This window comes from Eleginops maclovinus, chromosome 20 (assembly GCF_036324505.1).
Source record: "Eleginops maclovinus isolate JMC-PN-2008 ecotype Puerto Natales chromosome 20, JC_Emac_rtc_rv5, whole genome shotgun sequence".
Lineage (NCBI taxonomy): Eukaryota > Metazoa > Chordata > Actinopteri > Perciformes > Eleginopidae > Eleginops > Eleginops maclovinus.
Genome location: NC_086368.1, coordinates 12,949,180 through 12,969,776, shown reverse-complemented (window position 1 = coordinate 12,969,776; position 20,597 = coordinate 12,949,180). Strand labels below are relative to the sequence as shown.

Here is a 20,597-nt window from a genome sequence, read left to right as displayed (position 1 = left end):
GAATATTCCCAGAGCTGTCGTGCACACCCCTTTGGACTCGAGGTTCAGAACCTCCTGCCCCAACTATAGCAAAAAATGTCAGTAGATTTTCCACCTTTCCATCTTTTCCTTTATTTCTGTGGCTTGACTATTAATCCCATGATGGTTTGCTCGTAAACCCGTGCTGGCCACCGCTGAAATAAAGCTTGGGGTTCTGATGGCTTCATTCACTGGCATCAGCGTTTCAGTGTGGATAAGAACATTTTTCCAAGTGTAACACAAAGGGAACTGGCCATGACAATGAGTAAAGTCAGCTCCGATTAAAACTCCCTGACCTACAATCAAAGCCCCATCATTTATCTGTGACCAGGGTTACCCCTCGTGCCAATTTTTCATACTTTCAGTGTTTTTATTCTCCTTGTTTGCTGGGTCTTATAATGTGATAATCTAAGTATTTTTATTGAGCTTGTGGTTGAATGAGATCAGAAATTAATACCATCTTAGCAGCTACATTACATCCAAAATGTATACATACATCCACAAACACACTTTTCTTTTCCTTGTCTTGGCCTGGCGCATTAGTATAGTGGTTCTTTAGTTGCCAAAATCATCAGTTGATATCTTCAAGCATGGAGCTGTATGAATGCTCTTTTTCCCTCCATCCACAATATGATGTGTTTCCTTTTTTGTGTGTGTTTTGATCCCTCTCTTGCGGCCAAGCTGTGCTGTGGTGAGGCGCGGGTTCGAGTGGCGCTCCTGTGTTATTTTTGGCAGCTGCAGTGGTTGGTGGCTGTTGAGGAGAGGAGACAGAAGGGGGATAGCATAAAGCCCAAAAACCAAGGCTGTTTAAAGAATTTCTGTCTGAAGAAATTGCTTTGTAATGATCAGAAACTCATTATGGATGTGTGCACCCATACACAAATAGAAAGAGGAACTGGCATTCACGTTTATTCATTTAGCGCTTCACAAACACCTCATATACATGTTCTCATTCACAGACCACACACTCAGAGTTGCTGTACATGTGAAATGCTTAGTTAAATATAGACTCAACACCATCCTTGTATGATGGAGCTGAATATTCAGATCTACCAGCAAGTTTAAATGTTAGGCCTTATTTTATTTTTATTTTTTTCACATCACATGGGAACTATTTCTTGTTTGTCAGACACTTTTTTAATTCTCTCTCTCCTCTGTGGGAGTCTGTCCGAGACATGCTGCCCGCTCAGGCATCATGCAGTGTCAGACATTCACGCTCCTCCCTCTAGACTTCTGAAAACACCATTTGAAAAAGATTTTCTCCAACTCTATTCTTGGCCACAGATCAAGAGAACATTATTACTCTGCTTTATTTATTTATATATTGTGGTGGTAATGTGTGTGAATGTATGCGTGCGTGTTAGTAGGCCTGTTTGTGTGTGTGTGTGTGTGTGTGTGTGTCCGTGTGTCAGGGGGTGAGTGATATGTAATTGTGTATGTATATGTGTGTTAACCCACAAAGATATTTCAATTTCTTCAGAATATTAAATAAACATGCAGCAGCAGCTTCAGTGAAGCGCTGCCTGCCAGTGGGTTTTGGGTTGGATGGGTGGCGGTGCTGGTGGTGAAGGGAGAGAGGGGGTTTGTGGCCGTGGCTCTGGGGGGGTGAGGCAGCTCATGGTCGGGGCCTCCGCCGGACACACTGGCGCCTCGCGCTGGAGGACTTCTGAACCACCACACTCCTCCACCAAAACCCTGCCAACCCTGGTTCCCTGCTCCCGCTTCCAACCCAAATCACTCCGTCCTCTTTCTGCATTTTTACTCTCTCTCCCTCTCGTTCTCTGTCTGTCTTAGTGTCTCTCTCTTTTCTTCCTCCTTCCTCCCGGACTCTTTTTCCTTCTACAGTTTCCTCATTCGGTTGATCCAAATCCAAATTCATTTGCTATTTGGCTGCCTTCTCTTTTCCCTTACTGCTGTACTTTCAGTGGCAGGTCTATCTGATTGTGTTTTCTCTACCTTTTCTCCTGAGGTTTTTGTGTTTTTTTAATCCACTCCTTTTCTGCTCTGCCTTTCTTAAATCCCTTCACTTAAAATGTCCCAAGGAAGCATTTAGTGGCATGCAATACACAAACAAGAATGGTTTGGGCTGTAAGTCAGTCAGAATTCTATCATATCATCAAGATAGTAAGCATTTTTAAAACGAAGGAACACTCTTATGGGTGCTCTGGATATTTGCAAGGATATTAGGTTGCAATTTTCCAACCATCCCCATGAGATAAAGAGTTATTCCTCTTGTCAACGAAAGAAAGATGTTCCATTGTGGTCAAATGAAGTGAAACCCCAGCTTTACTTCATGTGCTCTCAGTATAGATCCCCTCATGTTTCCTTAAAATTAAAATCAAATTAATCATCTGTTGTCATAATTGGTGAATGCACATTATTGTGACATGATAAGAAACACTTTTTATCAATGATGAAGGGCCAATGCATTTACTTTATCCATGCCTTATGGGCAGTTGTGGTTATTAAAAATAATAATAAAATAACGTCACCTACTGCTGTGTTTAATTGAATTATGGATGTCAAACATCTTAAGTAGAGTGGATATGTCTTTACGTGTCACACATGCAATTTTCTTAACTTAATTTTCCCCTGGAAGCAATTTGTCATCCGGAGGCCATTAAATGGGAAGCATATTATCTTTTTAAAGGGGCATAGAGTCACCCACAACCCTCCCACAGTTCCTATAAACAATATGGCCTCATTTAGCGCCGCATTTGGATCATCGGGCAGCAGGGGAGGACTCCCTTTAAACTTTAAAAGCAGTTCAGTGCTTGAAAGAGTTGTGACATTGTTTGATTTGAATTTGAAATATGAAAAGCACTTTAATTTGATGATGCAACTCACACAGACTTCTGTTTGATCTGTCAAAAGTGGGAGATGGTGGTCTAACCTCCGTCACCACTGTAATAATGACTTGGTGAGGAGTGATCGGAAGCGCTGTTGCAAGGTTTTATATTATTGCATCAGCTGGACTCAAATTCAAATCACTGAGTCATTTTCTGTTGTACATTTCAATAACATTATGCTGTTTCTTTTCCTGACAAATGTAAATGGTGGCAAAAATTGATAAACAAAGTAGACATGAAGAATATGTGCATGGTAGCCTGACCTTTTTACCTCTCGCCCTCTCTCTTATCTGTTGTGTTTTCCTCTTCAACCGTTTTTATTTGTCCTGACCTCTCCTTTCAGGTCACATTATGGTTCACTCAGCTCAGTTTACCTTTCCCCTTTGCTAAAAAGCCTTATCTTGTTTTTACTTATTGCCTAAATGCTGACCCTCTGGGCACGCTGACATTCTTTTCCCTCTTTCTTCCCTGCCTTACCACAGAGACCCAGTCACACCTGCAAACACCTGTGCTTTTGTCCTGCTCAATGCCTCTCCCACAAACCCCCCGCCCTGCTCTCCCCCTGCCTTTGGCTATGTCAGAGCACAGTGCCATTGTTTTACTTGACTATTCAGTTAGGACCAGATAATAACAGGAAAAGAAGAATCATTAGCATATTCCTCCGCGCATCATGATGAGTTGTTATCTCACTTAAAACAGCTGGAGTCTCTGAGAGTTGAAACTCCCTGTTGTAATTCATTAAACTAAACAGTTTATGTATCATCAAGTCTTACGGCTAAACTTAATGATGCCTAAGTGAATGTTTTAAAATTGCTTCTTCGTGTTAGTTTGGTCGAAAATGGGCTGTGTGATGGTTTTCACTTGTGTGTCTGGAATCCTCCAGAATAATATTTTTAGTCTTAACAAGTCTGTGAGTTGTAGTGTTTTTTTTTGTATAAATGGAGAACAGGGGCACGAGTGGGCAAACCATATGGAACAGATTGCCCAGCTTCTTCTTTTGCCCCTGTGTCCTTGCATGTATATTTTTCTTTTTATGACCTTATTTGAAGCGACACTTAATGTTTCCTGGCTTTCTAAATAAAAGAAGTAAAAATAAAGTTAGGGCTACAGTATGCCACCACTGCTGAGGGAGTGTTCTTTAAAAGGCAGAAACTACCAGTAGCAGCCGAGGTTTTCAAAGCCACTGACCGTCTTCTAAACCCCCCCCCACCCCCACCCTTACTCACTGGCCTGACACACCCTACCCATACCCCATTCCCCCTGTTTGACTTTAATGTTGTGGACTTGACCGTGCGCCCACTTCAGACCACCATAAACATGTCGGTCCCTGATGACAGAGTCGGGCCCGGGACGTTTTATATAAATTGACCTCAACTACAGCTCATTAGATGCCCTAAATTGGAACCATGCAGCCTGGGAAGTGTAAATGTTACAACAGGAGAGTCAGTAGCTTCAGGGGGGTTCCAGCTGTACAGGTCTTCACTGCTGAGATGAAACTCTTCACTTTTATATTTAAAAAAAGTGATCTTTTAACAACAGATGAAGTCATGTTCTGTGGAATGTTGGGGAAAAGGATTAAACGTATTTATGAAATTGTTTTATCATCTTTTCAACTATCACCTGTTTTCCACTTAAAACATATTTAAGATATAACTCTTTGAATAATTGTTTGTCTGGTGATTTTAGTCTTTCCTGAGGCTATCGCTCTTTTAATTGAGAGTGGGAAGTCCAACCACCTCAAGTATTTGTATTAGTCTGCAATATAACCTGAGTGACCTGACTGGAATCCACTTTTTGGGACTTTTACTCTTTAACTTTAATGTTATCTACAGTGGCAGCACTGTCATACATTTTTTAAGGACTACAATGTACTTGATGGTAAGCTCAGCTTCTCCTTCGTATCTCTACATCACGTTTTTTCATCCTGCATCCTGCTTTAATTGGGGTCCTTTGTTTGACCGCCTCCCTCAATAAACAATACAACCACAGCTCCCCTGTCCTAATCCCCTCCACTCCTCTCTCCTGACTCTGCTGGAGCATCGCTCTCAGTAATTACCCCTCTCGAGCTGGAGAGTGGAGTAATTGTCTTGAGTGTAACTACAGTGGCTCTCTGAAAGGGGGTCATTGTGTGGAGTTAAGACTTCACTTCAGTGGACGGCTTTGTTTGTGCTGCAAAAGATAATGAAAGTATTTGGTTGGCCATGATGAGGTGGAAATATAGTAAGATATGAAAAGAATGACAGTGAGTGAGGAGAGGAGAGGATGAGCTGTGGAGGAGTGAGCTTCATGCTCAAGGAGCTACTTTTTAAATGTATTACACTTTAAAACACCTTAACATATGAAAAAAAACAGTGGAGAAAATGTTTTTAGATTTTTTTTTTTACTTTTAAAGCACCAAAATCGTCATGGTTCCACACCACAACTTTTACAACATGTTAACCTGTATAAGGGTTAAAGCTTTATCACTATTTACGGTCTTACACTCATTTCACAACAAATCAGAAAACAGTGGTAGTTCAATTTTAAAATGAGCAAAATCATAAACAACACATTTATGTTTATGTTTTCTATAGTTTAGGGATCTTTTTCATTGTGGAAAGTTACACAAAATATAGAAAATACATAAAAAAGTAGAAAAATAACACACCTAACAGTATCTATATATTTTAGTAAATATATAGCATATGTAAAAAAGTAGAAACCCTTTTTTTAGTTACTTTGCCAGGTGTGGAATATTTCACAATTAGAAGATTATACAGAAATAGTTTACACGCACATCTAACTTCAAGATCTATAAATAAATCTTTAAAAACATAACCCCAAGCTCAATGTTATCACTAATAAATAAGAAAAAAAGTCTTAATTTAATGCATTTCTTCTCTTTTTGGCCAGCTTCAACCATCTTGCGTTATTTCAGGCATTATATTTCCCGCAAGGTGCAGGTTAAGATAATCTTTCATGTGTATAATTTAAGACATAAATTAGATTGTTTATGTAAATATGAAATTAAATTAGACATATTATGAAGCAAACAAAAGAGAAATGAAAACCTTTTACATCAGAAAATCTTTGGCAACAAGAAGAACAAGAGGAAAGTCTGTTCATTGATTGTTTCAAGAATAATGAATAAGTATCAAAGTACAGCTGTAAATCTGATTTTTCTCTAGGCATGCAATACTCCATCATCTTAACCATAAGTCTCCTTCTTAAACTACTTTCCTTTTGCGGCTTCAGAGCTCTTTTCCTTCTGCTTTCGCAGATTAAATTTCCCTAGTGGTTTGTCTCATTTGAAAGGCAGAAAATGTGTGCATGAGTGTGTTTACCCCTGTGTGTGTGTGTGTGTGTGTGTGTGTGTGTGTATGTGTGTATGTGTGTGTGTGTGTGTGTGTGTGTGTGTGTGTGTGTGTGTGTGTGTGTGTGTGTGTGTGTCATGCATATATGCATTATATAAGCCGGCAAATTTGCTCATAGTACATTTTGTGCCAGTATATGTGCACATATACATGTTATATTTGTTTCAATGTACGTCATGGCTTGATTTCTTATTTGTGTGTGTATCTGTGTCTGCCTTCATTTGTGTATGTTTGCAGGCTTGTGTGTGTGTGTGTGTGTGTGTGTGTGTGTGTGTGTTTGTGTGTGGTACAGAGAAAACAAAGTGATTGCTACCTGCAACATGCTCACTCATTTATCATATCAAGTCTTTTCAAACATGGTCTGATATCCTTTGTATGTCTTGAAACAAAATACTGTCTTTTCTTTTAATTTAAAAGGTGATTTTTTTTTCACCGTTAAAGACCAATACACCAAGGCTTAATAAAGTCAGATCTCCAACAGTCCACTGCTGTTCTCCACTCCATTAGGCGTGCCAGTCTTCTCATCTCCATTGCTAATCTGGTCAGTGACAGTATTGGCAGGTACGGCGCTGGTGTTGAGCTCTGTGGTCTCCTCGCTCCGAGGATCTGTCTCTCCCTCTCCAGCTACAGCTTTCCCCTGCATTGCAGAATCTGCATGGGTCTTCTGGTGCTTGGAGAGGTGGTCGCTGCGTGTGAAACGCTTGTTGCACAGTAGACAGGTGAACTTTTTCTCTCGTGTGTGGGTGCGCACGTGCCTCTCCAGTTCATCCGAGCGGGTGAAGCGCTTCCCGCAGAACAGCCAGTTGCAAACAAAAGGCCGCTCACCAGTGTGCCAGCGCAGGTGGGCTTTGAGGTGGGACGCCTTGCCGTAGACTTTCCCACAGCCTGGGATGTGGCAACTGTGGACCGGCTTCTTCCTCAGGGATGCAGCCGAGGCCCCGAGCCTCTCCAGCTCCTGGCAATTGGGGCAGTCACATGAGGACCTGGTGGGGGCTCCCCCTCCACTGTAGCCCGCTGATCCCCTTGCAGGCTTTAGACCCATGGGACTCTCCATCAGCCCTGAGCTCTGCACAGGCTTGGGCTTGTACATGTCCTGGGGCAGCATGTGCTGAGATGGCTGGAGGAGGTGTGAGGAGGAGCTCAGTCCCACAGAGGGGTAAGGAGCTGGGTTGAGTTGTGTAAAGTCGGTGCTGTAACTGGACAACTGCGGGCTGAGGGAGGCCTGAGGAGCCACAGGCTGCAGGGAGGCCTGGAGACCTCCGTCTGCCTGGGTCTGGGATGATGACAGCCAGTTGGAGTTGGGGTGGACATCCCACCAGGAGGATGTGGCATTAGCTGGAGCAGCGGTAATGCCAGGGTGGACACCTGCTTTGTACCAAGAGCCATAAGGGTGTGTCATATCCAGCGAGGTATAGACACTGGTGAGGCAGTCGACCGTAGCGTGGGCTTTGGACACTAAAAGAGACGGATCCTGGGAGATGGAGGTTTGGAAGGAGTGGGAGAAAGGGTTATACTCTGAAGAGTAGCCTCCGGCAGATTGAGGGGGGCTTCCAGTGGGGGTAAGCAGCCCGCTTCCTCCTCCTCCTCCTGCTGTGGTGAAGGAGCCAGTGTAGGAGTCCGCCAGGCCACTGCCGTCTGCGGTGCGTCCGTTCTTAGATGTCTGAAGGTCAGAGGTCATGATGTAGGGCTTCTTTAATGGAGTAGCGCTGCCGATCTTACCGGGTGTAGCTGAATCCCTGATGGGGCTTGTGCTGCCGAACTTGTTACAGGTAGCAGTTAACATAGCCAGAGGACTGGAGCCATAGCGTGCGTCTTCCTGGGGAGGAGGAGACAAGGGAGAACATGAGACTGTCTGTCTGCAGGAAATGGCTGCTTGCTGCTTCTGTCAGTGTCAACTCTAATAAAAAACTTATGTCAGACTGCCACCGCTGGCTCTTTCCCCTCGTTTTCAAAGTGGTCAGGGAAATTTCAAGCAGTGATTGTTTATGCTTGTATAGGTTCTGCTCTGCTCAGCAAAGGAGGAATTCCCTTACTCTGTTTTGCTTAAACCACTTTAAACAAGCTTTTCTAAATTTGGCATTCATGATTGCTTTAAGAAATTCACCTTTTCTATTGGTCTCCATCATACATAAACATACATTGTTTATCTTGTGTAGGCGCTTGATTCATATGAACTGTAGCTGTGTGTCTTTCCTAGCAGACAAACGTGTTTTGTTTTTTCCTGTAGCTGATGATAGTCCTAACAGTTTTAACATAGTTCTTTTAATTTCTTACAAATTCAGTTTATTGATCATAATGTTGATTGCTAATGTATGCCATTTCATGTAAGGATTCAGAATCTTCATTGGTCCACAACACACTTTTTTAAGTGAACAAATATTTGGGTATACCTGACTAAAACTCACTGCCAAAGGAATTTCCCTTTACCATAAAAAGTGAAATATATAATAGTCCTCTCTCTTTAGTATTTCCCTTTTCATGTAGAACATAATAAACCATTGCACAAGATATCAGAGGCCTGTCTTTCTGATTCCGCCACACACTGTACTCGTGGATATCCTAACATTTGAAAAATCCCTATTATGTTCCTGTTCCTACAGAATGTAATGTGGAGTTTACTGATGTTATTTTACCTCTCATCACGTGCTACCTTCTGTGATGTAAATCTAAAACCGTTGCGATAATCCTAGGGATTAAACACGTTGTGAAGTTGTCATAGATCAAGTCGCATTAAGCTGTTTTTAATCCTGGTCAATAACTTTGAAGAAATGAGAATAGAATTATATAGTCTTTAAGATTCAGTCTGCCTCTTCATTCAGGGGTGATTAGTGATTTGCGACTCTCCTCTTCCAACCAGCCCCAGGGGGAGCCCAGTTCTCAGGTTAATAAAGTTTCATCAAAGACTTTAAAGACTTTTACGACCCTTAAAATTCCTGCTCTGCTCTAAATATCTTTCTCCATCCACTGACTACTGTGCAGATTCTTTACCAGGTGAGATAACCTGTTATTAAATTGTCTTTATATATTTCTATTTGCTCTGGACATAGGACTAATGCCTGATGCCCAGAGGAAATGTAAATGCAAAGATGATTAAAAGGTGAGATGTAAAGTGTCATGGTACTGAGCCATACTCTTTCAGCAGCTCACCCTTAAGTTGCTTTAAATTAAGTATCATAAATAAATGAGACATTTTGTTCAGTAATACATAATATGATTTCCATTGTATGTCAAAGATTAATAATCAGTCATATATCTTTATTCAGACTTTAAATCCCATCAACTAAACTGTGCTACGGGTTTCTTTAGTCTATCTTTCAACTACAGGACTTTTATATTTAAACTCTGGCTAGAATTTCAACAAAAATTAAGTCACAACAGTTTGGGTTGAATAAAATAAAAAGTGAGAAATAAAATGTACTTACAATCACATTCCCTACCTCCAGAATAGATGCGGCCATCCCTGAGAAACAAAATCCTAAGGAAGCTGAAGGGAGAGAGAGAAGCGCAGCTCGGAGTCCCGGGACAGTTTGAAAGAAGTTGAGCACTCACGCGGGGAAGTGTTTTGAGGCATGGGGAGCCCGCCCCCTAATTACAGGCCATGGGCTCTTTGAAGACTCGCTAAGAGGCAATAAAAACTCAGAAATGGAAGACACTGGATGGAGATTGGTGGATAGAAAGAGGACATCCCACCTCCCCAAACAGAGAGTGTCGAATCATTTTCCAAGATAAATGCATGAATGGGTTACTCATCAATCACCATGAGGACATTATTTCAGTTTTACTGGCATTATTTTTTCCAGTGGGATTAATCCAGTGAAGTCTGAGGGGAAAGACTAAAGTTCAACATCATCCCACAGAAAATTATCAGGCCGGATAACAGATTTAGACATGCTGTAAATTGTATTCATGCTGTTAGACACATTACTATAAGAGCACGGTAAAAAAAGAAGTGAAAAAACCAACGTGAGTTTTCCTCCTGAGAGTGGAAGAATAACAAAAGGACATGTAGCCTCCGCCTGCGCCACATAAATAATAAAAAAAAATTAAGCAGACCGAGGCTGTGGTTTCCATCCAGGATTTTATTATTCTGGTTTCAACCCTCTCTCTGTTTCCAATATTCTTAAATGCAGTTAACTGCCTTTTTAGACATTAACTGTGATGGTAAAAGAGACTGAACTACAGAGACAGGCGAGCAGGAAAGGATCACGCCATTAAATAAAATAAAGAACAGATTATCACATCACATAAAATGAATCCAAATGGCAAATTCCAGAAGGGGGGGAGGATGACTCGCAAAGACTATTTTCCTTTAGTTAGATGTTTGATAAAAAGAGGGAGAAATGAGACATGAAAGCTGACAGAAAGTTAAACAATTGAAGAAATGAAATCGGGACAAATAAAAGTTTCAAAGTGGTATTTTAAATCATTTGAAATACTTTCTGTCATTATTGATTTCCAAATATACGACAAAAATCCTTCAGAGAAAAAATATCAAAAATATGTATTTGCAATATTTTGGTGAGTTACAAATTCTAAATGTATTTTGTCTCCAAACTGCATGTAAGGCTAATGTTTGCCTGGTTAACTAAATAAAAGCAGTTTTAGAAATTTGAGAAGAATCAACACTTTGAGTCTGTTTAGTTTTTATTTTGCTTTAGATCATTATTTTTGTGGGGGACAATTCAATTTATTAAATATTCTCATCAAATTATAAAAGAAACAAACAAGTATATAACTTACATAAAAAATGTGGCCAACAAAAACTTTAATTTAAAATAACTCCATTCTTACAAAATGAAACACCAGTGTTACAATGCATACGTGGTACGGTTAAAAAGCATTCTGCTCAGAAAAAAAAGATTTCTGCAATAAATGTGTATATAGTGAGACACATACGCTTTCATTTCATAGGTTTAAAGTATAATATTTATTTATCTGTGTTATGTTAAAGAACCATAATTCATTTTGATGGATATTATAAATTCTGTCTGTCAGGACTATTTTTTTAAAGAATTTTTAGAATTGTATTTATTGGTTGAAAAAGTCAAAAGATCAACTTTCGGTCTCGGGTGAGACAGATTCTCAGCGCCTTTTTGTGGGTGTCTCGTCTTTCTGAAGGAGAGCACAGAAGATTAAAATTGTTGTCAAAAATAAACATATAATTTCTGTCCTTATTTTCTCCTCAATTACAGGGCTTGGTCAGAGCTAGGCTTGTCGTTCTGGAGAGTCTGGCCCTCACATGAACACAGTAGCTATATTTGGCAGTCTGCTCTCCAACTGACCTTCAACCCTTTATTTTCTTATTTCAGAAGGGTGTGAGTAGTAGAACAAAGGCTGCTACATGCAACAGTTCATATACACACTCCTTTCTATCTATCGACAGTATCTAACTATCTGTCTACATCCAGATACATGTGCTATACGTGGCAATGTCTTCACACTTTCTTAGGCCTATCCCTCCCCTCTCATTTGACACATGGTGTGTTACTGGTGTACGTCTTTAAGTGAAGTGTTCCTTTTCTTCTTAGCGTTCATTAATGCTTTATGTTTTACATTTAAGTGAAATGAGAGGGAAGGTATAAAGCTCTTAGACTGCCGCAAAAGTGGTCCCCAATGGACCGCTTTTTCTCATTTTTACAAGACTTGTAGTAATCTAAAACCTTGGCGTGTTCCCATTTACAGTTCTCTTCAAAAGAGAGCAAGTGAGATGTATAATTAGAGAATGCGTTAGGCTCTTAACGGCCTCTTCAAAAAGCTTTCTCTGCTCTATTTACTATTTTCTGCCTTGTGTGGTTTAGATCTTTGGGTAGGTACAGTAGGCACTGCAGGCTTGATGAACCTTGGGGCGTTGGGTGGGCATGATTATGTTCCCCAAGACTGATTATATGTTTCGTATAGATAGTTTTTGTCCATATGACAGCTATCAGTTGTATTAGTAGTTCCAGGTTTTAGTAGTTTTGCTAGCTCATTAGCCTGAGTTAGTTTGAGTGCAACGAGTGGCATGTGATATCTGAATCAACAAACATCATTTCATTTAGTATTTTTAATTGATTTTGGGCCCAGAATGATGACTAAACTCAAGCAAGCACGTTGGACCTCGTTCTTTCCATGTGGCCTTTTGCATATAGATGATTCCTCAGGAATGACCTCTCTGATAATTGAACTGTGTGTCAATGCTCAGAGCTTAATTCAACAGATATACTTGTTATTTATTTTTTACTTGATCAGTGAGTTTGTCTTGGTATATTTAGCTCCTGCGTTTACTTAAATGCTTGCAAACTGACAAACTCTACTTTTTTGTGAGCGTGAAGGCATGTTGTGCTCCGATACGGTACTGTTTGAATCCTCCACCAAGCGCCATCACTCATTTAATTCACCTTTGCCATTATAAAAAAACACATCTTAGAAAATAAGGAAGAACATTTGCACATATCCTGTATGTGTGCAGTATTTAAATTGAATTAATGTGATTGTGCTTAAACCATGGCCTATAATGCTTAAGACTATAAGCCTGGTAAACAAAACAAGAGAAAATGTATTTCACTTAACTTTGCGCCTGTTGTTTTGTCTTCATTTCTATTAAGTATCTCAGTAAAGGTTTTCACAAAATGTAAGTAGAGAGAGATTTTGGAGATATACTTACATATAACAGATAACACTGACTAGCTTCTATTATTTGTTTACGTATAATGTAAGTTAAACATCAGAGTACTAACCTGAGTAGGAAATAACAGAAGTATTTCAAGCCCTGTAGGCATGAAGTACTCCCATTGGCTTTGTGTGGTACACTTTAGTACAAGCAAGTTCATCCAGCAGGCATCTTTTTTGAAATAGTATTGAAAGGATTGCCAGATTCGTCTTGGTGGTAACACGAAAGCACAGCAGCAGTTCAAAGAAGAATGAAACAAAGCAGTGTGACTGCTAGGATGTTAGGCCTTGTCTATACATTGGTTTTTAATTCATCCTTCTTTTGGGGGTGAATGGCCTTCTGTTTTTTACATTGGTATTAAATTGGTCCCTTGGTATCATTAGGCAACCAAGTAAGTGTGTGTAATGGTGGATCAATGGAATATCTCGCCATAATGCATTTCCCTTGACATTCCCCTCTGGGCTGCAACCCTCAGAAAATTAACAATGTTAATAATACTGCGACGGAGGGGGAAAATTGAAATGATTAGATGTGTTTTACTTCGCTGCTGATGGAAATGTGGTGAGAGGGAATCAGGGTCAGGGATAGACTTGCCTTGCAGCATGACTCCGTGCTATTTTTCCAGGCTGTGTGGTCAAAGATTCAGTGAGCTTGTCAACGGAAAATGAGAGAGCGAGAGAAGTGCGGGAGAAGAGAGAAAGACCGAAACGTATAGACAGAAAGACTTTGAGAGAAAGAGAAAGGGTGATGGCTTATACAACGCACCAGTGAATATCATGTTCATTTCCACTGATGGTGCTGCTAATTGCAGCATCACATGTTAGTCACTTATGTGTTTTTGAGTCAAACATGAAAAGCGACAACATGCTTTTAATAAAATGACCTGCCCGGCTCAAATGGTCTGTCTGTACTTAGGGGCATGTCGGTGGTTTCGAGTGATTGAACCACCAACAGGCTGAATTTCAACCAGTGGACAGAAGTTATTCAGTCAGCAGACATGCTGGTAATCACATGTAGCGATGAGGAGAAAGTAATCATTGCCCTTTATAAATGCAAATGAAAGAAGCTAAATGTCTCCTGCTGCTCATAACTTTGAATATTGTTTTTAAATAGCAGCATGATTCTAGTCAGACATCCCAACACCCAGCATAGTTCATTCCCGTCTCTCTGATGTCTCAGTGACCACATGTCAGAAATAATCCCAAAAGGCACTGAAAGAACATTAATGGTTTTCTCTATAAAGATTGTTTGACTGCAGAATGCCATAGTTATTATCCCGCTTTGGATCAAAAATGTTGCTGTACTTGGTATTACATGCGCGTATCAGCTCTGAAAACACAGAAGTCCATCTACTCCCAAACATATCCCAGTCCACCGCCTTCTTGCTATATACAAGCCGACATCTGGCCTGTAATCTCCCCGTCTGTTGGGGAGACCTGCGGCCACCTAATGACCCCGACAGGCGTCATGCATGCAATTGCTCAGGATGGCGCAATGACAGTCTCTTTCAATATCTCTTTATACATACTTTGTAAAATGAGAGGGACTTTTAGGATATACTACACTTTTTACTGGACACTGTAGGTTGAGTAGGCAGCAACATACAGTACATGTGTCATCATATATATACTGAACATTAGAAATATAACATTGTTATATGTAAGGGACAATCCTCACTAGGATTTCATTTAAAGTTATCGTTAATGTGTGTTTTTTTTCTTCGACGGCAAAAAATAGTTGTAAATATCAGAGTTAGAGAATACACGAAACTGAAGCGCAAACTTACAGTAAGTCCCTTACATGAAGACTAAACACTTGACTCTTATGAGACGGGTCTCCCCAAAGATTTTATTTGATCTGAGACTCTAAAAACGTTAAGGTCAAAGTATTTTTTTATTGGACCTGTGCGTGGGTCTCAGTTTAAATGAAGTTACTTCAAAAAAGCTAACAGATTTCACAGGACTGTTTTTGTGGTAAGCATTCAGATCTGAAAGACTTGCAATTTGCCTCTGAAGACTTATGGCTTGACCCTTAAAAGACTTGAATGTTTCAGTTAGTGCTGGCCAAAAGACAAAAAAAAGTTTTCTACTGCTGCTTTTGAGAGTTTGATTCGTAACGGTTCAGCACTAGTAGGTAATGCCTGAAGGAAATATCCATATGCTCCCTCTGTAAAGTCACTTAAAAGTGGTCTCGCCTTTTCGCATCACAACATCACAACGCAATACAACCTAATAACAACTAAGACCAAGTGAACTTAATAGTGTAACTATCTACTTAAAATACTTAATAAGCCTAATTGGTGCCTCAGAACCTCCCATAGTTGCAGTATGCTTCAAACAAAGTGCTTGTCAGGTTTATTTAACATATATCTATATCCCCCTCCTCTCACAACTTTCAGAATTCTTTTAACAAATGTGTAATTGCTGTTGAATTATTAAGATTGTAAAATCAGCACAAGCCCCCCGTGTAGATAAGGCAGTACGTGGTTGAATCACGGGAGCCTGAAATAACTTTTACATTAGAGTCAAAGCCCATGTTATATAGAGTATGTGTGATTGCACATGTTTCCTTGCTGTGATCTTTTTGATCAATTAGCTGATTCTTCTTCACATGGTAGCTCTTATTGATTTCTTTGAACACTGTCATGTCAGGAGGTACAGAGCTGCTCCCCACAGGGCAGCCCACCACCTTCCCATCTCCCCCCACTGGTTTAAACATATTTAGTCAGTGCCCCCAGACCCTGACAGCAGCTGCTGCTGAGGTTTGGTTGGGAGCTCATTACTCCTTGGTGGAGTCCTACCAAAAGGAGGGGAAGGGTTTTTTTAAAGGGAGTAAATAGAGGTTTCTTTTTTGGGTGACTTTATTTCGTACGGGTATTCCAACTCCAAGCTTTGTGTGATCTGTTCCATGTGTCGTGTGTTTGCCACCAGCAGTCATCTCTGGTCTCCTCGCCCTGCAAATAACTTCCGTCGGACTTCCTTGATTTAATGAACTCTTCTCTTGGATGTGCTTATTTCACTGAAATAACCAGAATTTTACTCTGTATTTGGTTAAGCCCCCCACAACACCCACACACACACGTTTGGATAGTTTCTCTTCTATTGATTAATAAATAAAAATTACCTTAAAAGTGCTCTGATATGAAAATGTCCTGAAACACATATTCTTTACTGTAATAATGTCAAGCAAAAGACTAACGTACAAAACCTTCGATATAATGTCAGACTACTACCTTAAATATGAGTTAAATACTTATATAATATATCATAATATAAACTCATTTGCTAACACAGTGTACTTAAACACAATTTTATAGGTATTTTAACTTACTTTTATGCTATTCTCTACCTTCACTCAAATACATTTCAGAGAATATTGTACTTTCTACTCTACAAACATTTATCTGAAAGCTGGTTTTGCTTTTTAGATAAACATTTTACATTTACAAAAAATATAGGCTGAAATGTGTGAAAATGTGTGGCTTGTGACCTTTCAAAAGTGTTTGGTTCAGTTGGTTTGTGTTTCAGTCGTCTACGAGTTGTAAGCAATTCAACTAAAGAGATGTCTTCTAACAATACTTCTGTAGGATTTCAAATGCAGGACTTTTATTTGAGATGGAGTATTTTTTTAGATTGTTCATTTGTTACTTAGTTTAAGTACCAAATCTGATCAATTCTTCCAACGCTGTTTTTACTCTTACAGGCTTTATTTTAGGAATCTTAAAACAATACCAAACACTGTGAGGGCCCGTAGCATGATGAAACTGATGATAACTGTGATAACTGATGTTTCTGTCGTATCTTCTGTTTTTTCTCTTGAGATTCACTTCAGCTTTGTGGTCCGCCACTCACAAGACAATACCTCCATCTTTCAGTCTCCTTTATTTCTAACAGAGGATCGTTGAAAGCTCAACTTTTGGTGTCTTAGTGCCATAACGATGTGGTCTGGAGGACTGTTTATTTATGAAAGACACATTGCGCTGCAGGAGAGGGATAATATCTTCAAGTGGGTCAAAAGAGTGCGTTCGCCTTTATGTTTGAGACGGGTGACCAAGAGTATCATGTGTCCCTGACTATTGAGTGATTGTGTGGAGTAGAAGTGACTTGAGTTTCCTCTTCTCGAGAGGAGACTGATGTGGGGGCTTCCTGGTGATACTGATCAAGAAGAGAGAGGGGGATCAAAACAGGGTTAGAAATAGAGGGGTTGTGGATTAAAGCAGGGCAAAAACTGGTGCTTGATAGATGCAATAGGTCCGGAGTTAAATGTGTAGCAGGCTGGAGCTGGAAAAAGGCTGTAAGAACTCATAGAAACCGTGAGAGGAGCGGGCAGGGTGTCCAATACAGAAATAGAATGACATTATAGGTAGGTAAAATAAGCAGGCCGTACCTAAAGGGGACTTTATTACTTATAACCTAAAACCCCTGAAATCAAAACAAAAAGGCCAAGCCGCACCATATGTGTGCAAGAGGAAGCTCAAGTCTTCTCTGCCTTAGACCACCCAACGCTTCACCCACACACTCTTCTGAAAAACACTGAGACTGTGCAGGACTGAGTATACCAAACTTCACATATTTCACAAGATCTTGGAACTAAGTTTAATACTTGCAGATCATCTATTCTTTCATTATTGGGAGACCAAACCACTGGACTGAAAACAGACAGATTACACGTACTGGGTTACAAAGTTTATTCGCTTGGATAAGAAGCACCATGTTGCTTAACAAAAGTTGGGACAGGAAGCAAGACAGGAAATTCAATCCAAGAGATGAACAATTTCTCCTCCCTGACTGAGTCTACTGGAGAGCAAATGTAGAAATTCTCCCAAAGAGCATGGCGCTTTGACTGAAAATAAAGAAGAAACCTTCCTTCCCCCCACTTGCCTAAAGCCACAGCATGTGGTCTACTCTGTTGCTGCTCTAAAAATGGCAATCGGGCGGCCTCGGGAGAAGCCCAGAACAGCCTCCACCGTAATGGCCGTGTGGGTGTGGCCCCTCGTAGATGGCTTTTGAGGGGGCCCCTCCCGGACGCCCGCACCCCTTGCCAGCGCCCAAGGGCTCCAGGCTGCCTGACCAGAGACACCGCGATGCGGCCCACGCTGAACCCAGGCCGAGCCGGGCTAGGGTGGGCTGGGCTAGGCCAGGGCCAGGACGGGCCCCACAGCTACTTCACGGCAGGTTCCTGTCCTGCCCTCTGCTGGGGTCACAGAGAAATAAGACAACAACACAAATGTCCATCAAGACGTGTATGTCTGAATGCCTGAAGCTTTATGAAAACTTGATAAACACGGCAAGGCCTTTTAACTATTTATCAATTTCTTATTTAAGAATTCCTGTGTATAACTTGCACTTTATGAAACAGTTTCAGAAATGAAAATAATTAAGATCAAAAATAAAAAGCATTATAGTACTTCATAGTAAAACAAGGTTCGACTTAGTGTTGTGAAGCCTTATTGAAACCATTTGTTTGCGCAATAGGGACAAAGCAGTGGTTGAATATAACTAAATACATTTACTCATGTACATGCATTACTTTTAAGGTACTTTGACTTACTTGAATTTTTCAATTTCAATTTCACTTATAGTTTAGAAGGAAACATAATGCTTTTTACATTTGTTGAACAGCATATTTACAGTTTACACTACAACAGACCACAAAATAACATACAAAACCTTCAATCAACAAACATATTTGCCCAAATACAACCAACATTAAATATACAAGTGTGTCAGTAAAAATGATCCCATATACAATTATATAACACTTTATTATTTACATTTTGGTGATATACTGTAACCTACTTTTACATGAGAAATAATTAAGTATTTTTGCACTGTGGTATCGCTATACTTTTAGCAACCTAAATTGTAATACTTCTTCCACCAATGCAACAATTCAAGTAAAATCAAACTCAGACAGTATGTGTAGTCGGCAGTAGGTGCAAGGCAAAGACTGACGCCAAAAAATAAGGGAATGAAATAAGCTGATTCACTATGTGCTACCATTTCCACTGTTTTAATGTGGTAAAGAAAAGGCTTTAATCCTCAAAGGGAACTTTGGCAGGTCAAACAAACACAGTGAAATTCCATGTACACATCCTGTAGCCTGTCATTGAAAGAAACATACAGCAACAAACCCCCGAAGAACACAGGCCTTTTGAGATATTTTTTTACGTAAAAAAATCCTGTTCTAAATAGCTTTGGCATTTCTTATTGTGTTTTTACAAATCTTATCTTGTCATGTTTTTAACGCCACGGCCTTTACAGTCAATATTCATCCACCATGTGCAATACATCATTGTACGGGTTGAGTTTTGCATGTAAAACTGCACATGTGATGGTAATGCCGCCTGAACGGTGATAGTGAGTGATAGGGTGAAGCCAGCCAGTCACCTTCTGGTTTGAATCATCGGAAAGGGATTGGAGGGGGTTGCTCTCGGTAGGTTGGCTTTTATTGCTTCTCCCCTTTTAAACAGATCTGCCTGTTTGTGGAAGTGTGGCTGGCGGTTGGCTCCTCAGCTGGCAAGGCAGCGGCGTTTAATTGCTCTTTGTTGTGGCGGGTTGGGGGAGAAGGAGGCCCTGTGGTCGCCGCTGCACAATGGCGCGTTGGCCTGCCAGCACACATGCACAAACACATGCACATCGAGACACACGGATGCACCTACACACTCACACAAGCATGCTACTCATACCTCCATACACACATTGATTGAAGACCAGATGGACATACCTGTACCCAAACTAAGAATGTCTTTGTTATAGTTTACAATCATTTTCTGATCTTTATTTTGCTGTTTTTTGCTTTTCTGAAAAAATAATTATGTTACCACTCACAAGCCACCATATAATAGTTTGCATAGGAAACAGCTTAATGTTGTAACAATGTTGGTTTATAACAGATTAACTAAGTGTGTTAGGAAATAAAAGAGGAATTACGGGGAGAATAAACAGAAGCAGCATGGTTTGTATATTTGTGCTGCACTGTGAATGGGCAAGCATATAATTATCACATTTACGGGGAAGAGCTGCTGAATAATGGGTCACAGTGGGTGTAGTTCAGTAGGGCAGTGTATCCTCCCAGATCAGCCCTGCATGTGTGTGTGTGTGTGTGTGTGTGTGTGTGTGTGTGTGTGTGTGTGTGTGTGTGTGTGTGTGTGTGTGTGTGTGTGTGTGTGTGTGTGTGTGTGTGTGTGTGTGTGTGTGTGTGTGTGTGTGTGTGTGTGTGTGTGTGTGTGTACACATTTGATTTGATTAACTGTCAGGCCTTGGATATTATATCACATGATAAGCTAATGTTTGAATAGCGAGCAGCATTTAAAGGTTGCTGTTAACCAGCTCACGTTCTCATTCTGTGACCTTGTGGATCTCACACTACAGTTAATAGAGTTTTACATCTTTCTCAACTTCACCTTCACTGATGCATTTCTCCTAACCAAGAATGTCTTAGACTTGTTTACTTTTCCTGCATCCCCTGCACGTGTGTTTATTCAAATCTCAAGTATTCTTTTTTTTCTACCTCTCCGTCACGGTGGCTTTTTGTGCTCAACTGTGGTGAGTTTTGTGTATTTTGGTGTAATTTACTCCTACAATTGGACGAATGATGTGCTCTGCCTGGCCGCCCTCCTCCCTCCTCTCCCCCTCTCCGAGAGGTTCTTTTTCCATTGATGCACTTACTGTAAAGTGTTCCCTCTGCCTCCATTGCTGACCACATCAACTTTGCCAATCACTGATG

General features: G+C 40.5%; 1 protein-coding gene across 1 annotated transcript; it reads right to left on the bottom strand.

The window, feature by feature from the left end:
• Positions 1 to 5,228: 5,228 nt before the first annotated feature.
• On the bottom strand, positions 5,229 to 9,737 carry sp7 (Sp7 transcription factor). The gene is made up of 2 exons (XM_063911190.1): positions 9,643 to 9,737; positions 5,229 to 8,036 (listed from the first exon to the last, which is right to left on the bottom strand). Exons 1-2 carry the CDS (start codon positions 9,676 to 9,678, stop codon positions 6,687 to 6,689), a joined length of 1,386 nt encoding a protein of 461 aa, XP_063767260.1. The 5' UTR covers positions 9,679 to 9,737; the 3' UTR covers positions 5,229 to 6,686.
• Between the last annotated feature and the right edge of the window lie 10,860 nt (positions 9,738 to 20,597).

What these genes read in the sequence shown, in the direction of transcription:
- sp7 (XM_063911190.1), bottom strand. Translation starts at nt 9,678, where the DNA reads ATGGCCGCATCTATTCTGGAGGTAGGGAATGTGATT. An exon ending in TGGAGGTAGGGAATGTGATT is followed by an intron (nt 8,037 to 9,642) that starts GTAAGTACATTT and finishes CCTCCTCCCCAG; the next exon opens with GAAGACGCACGCTATGGCTC.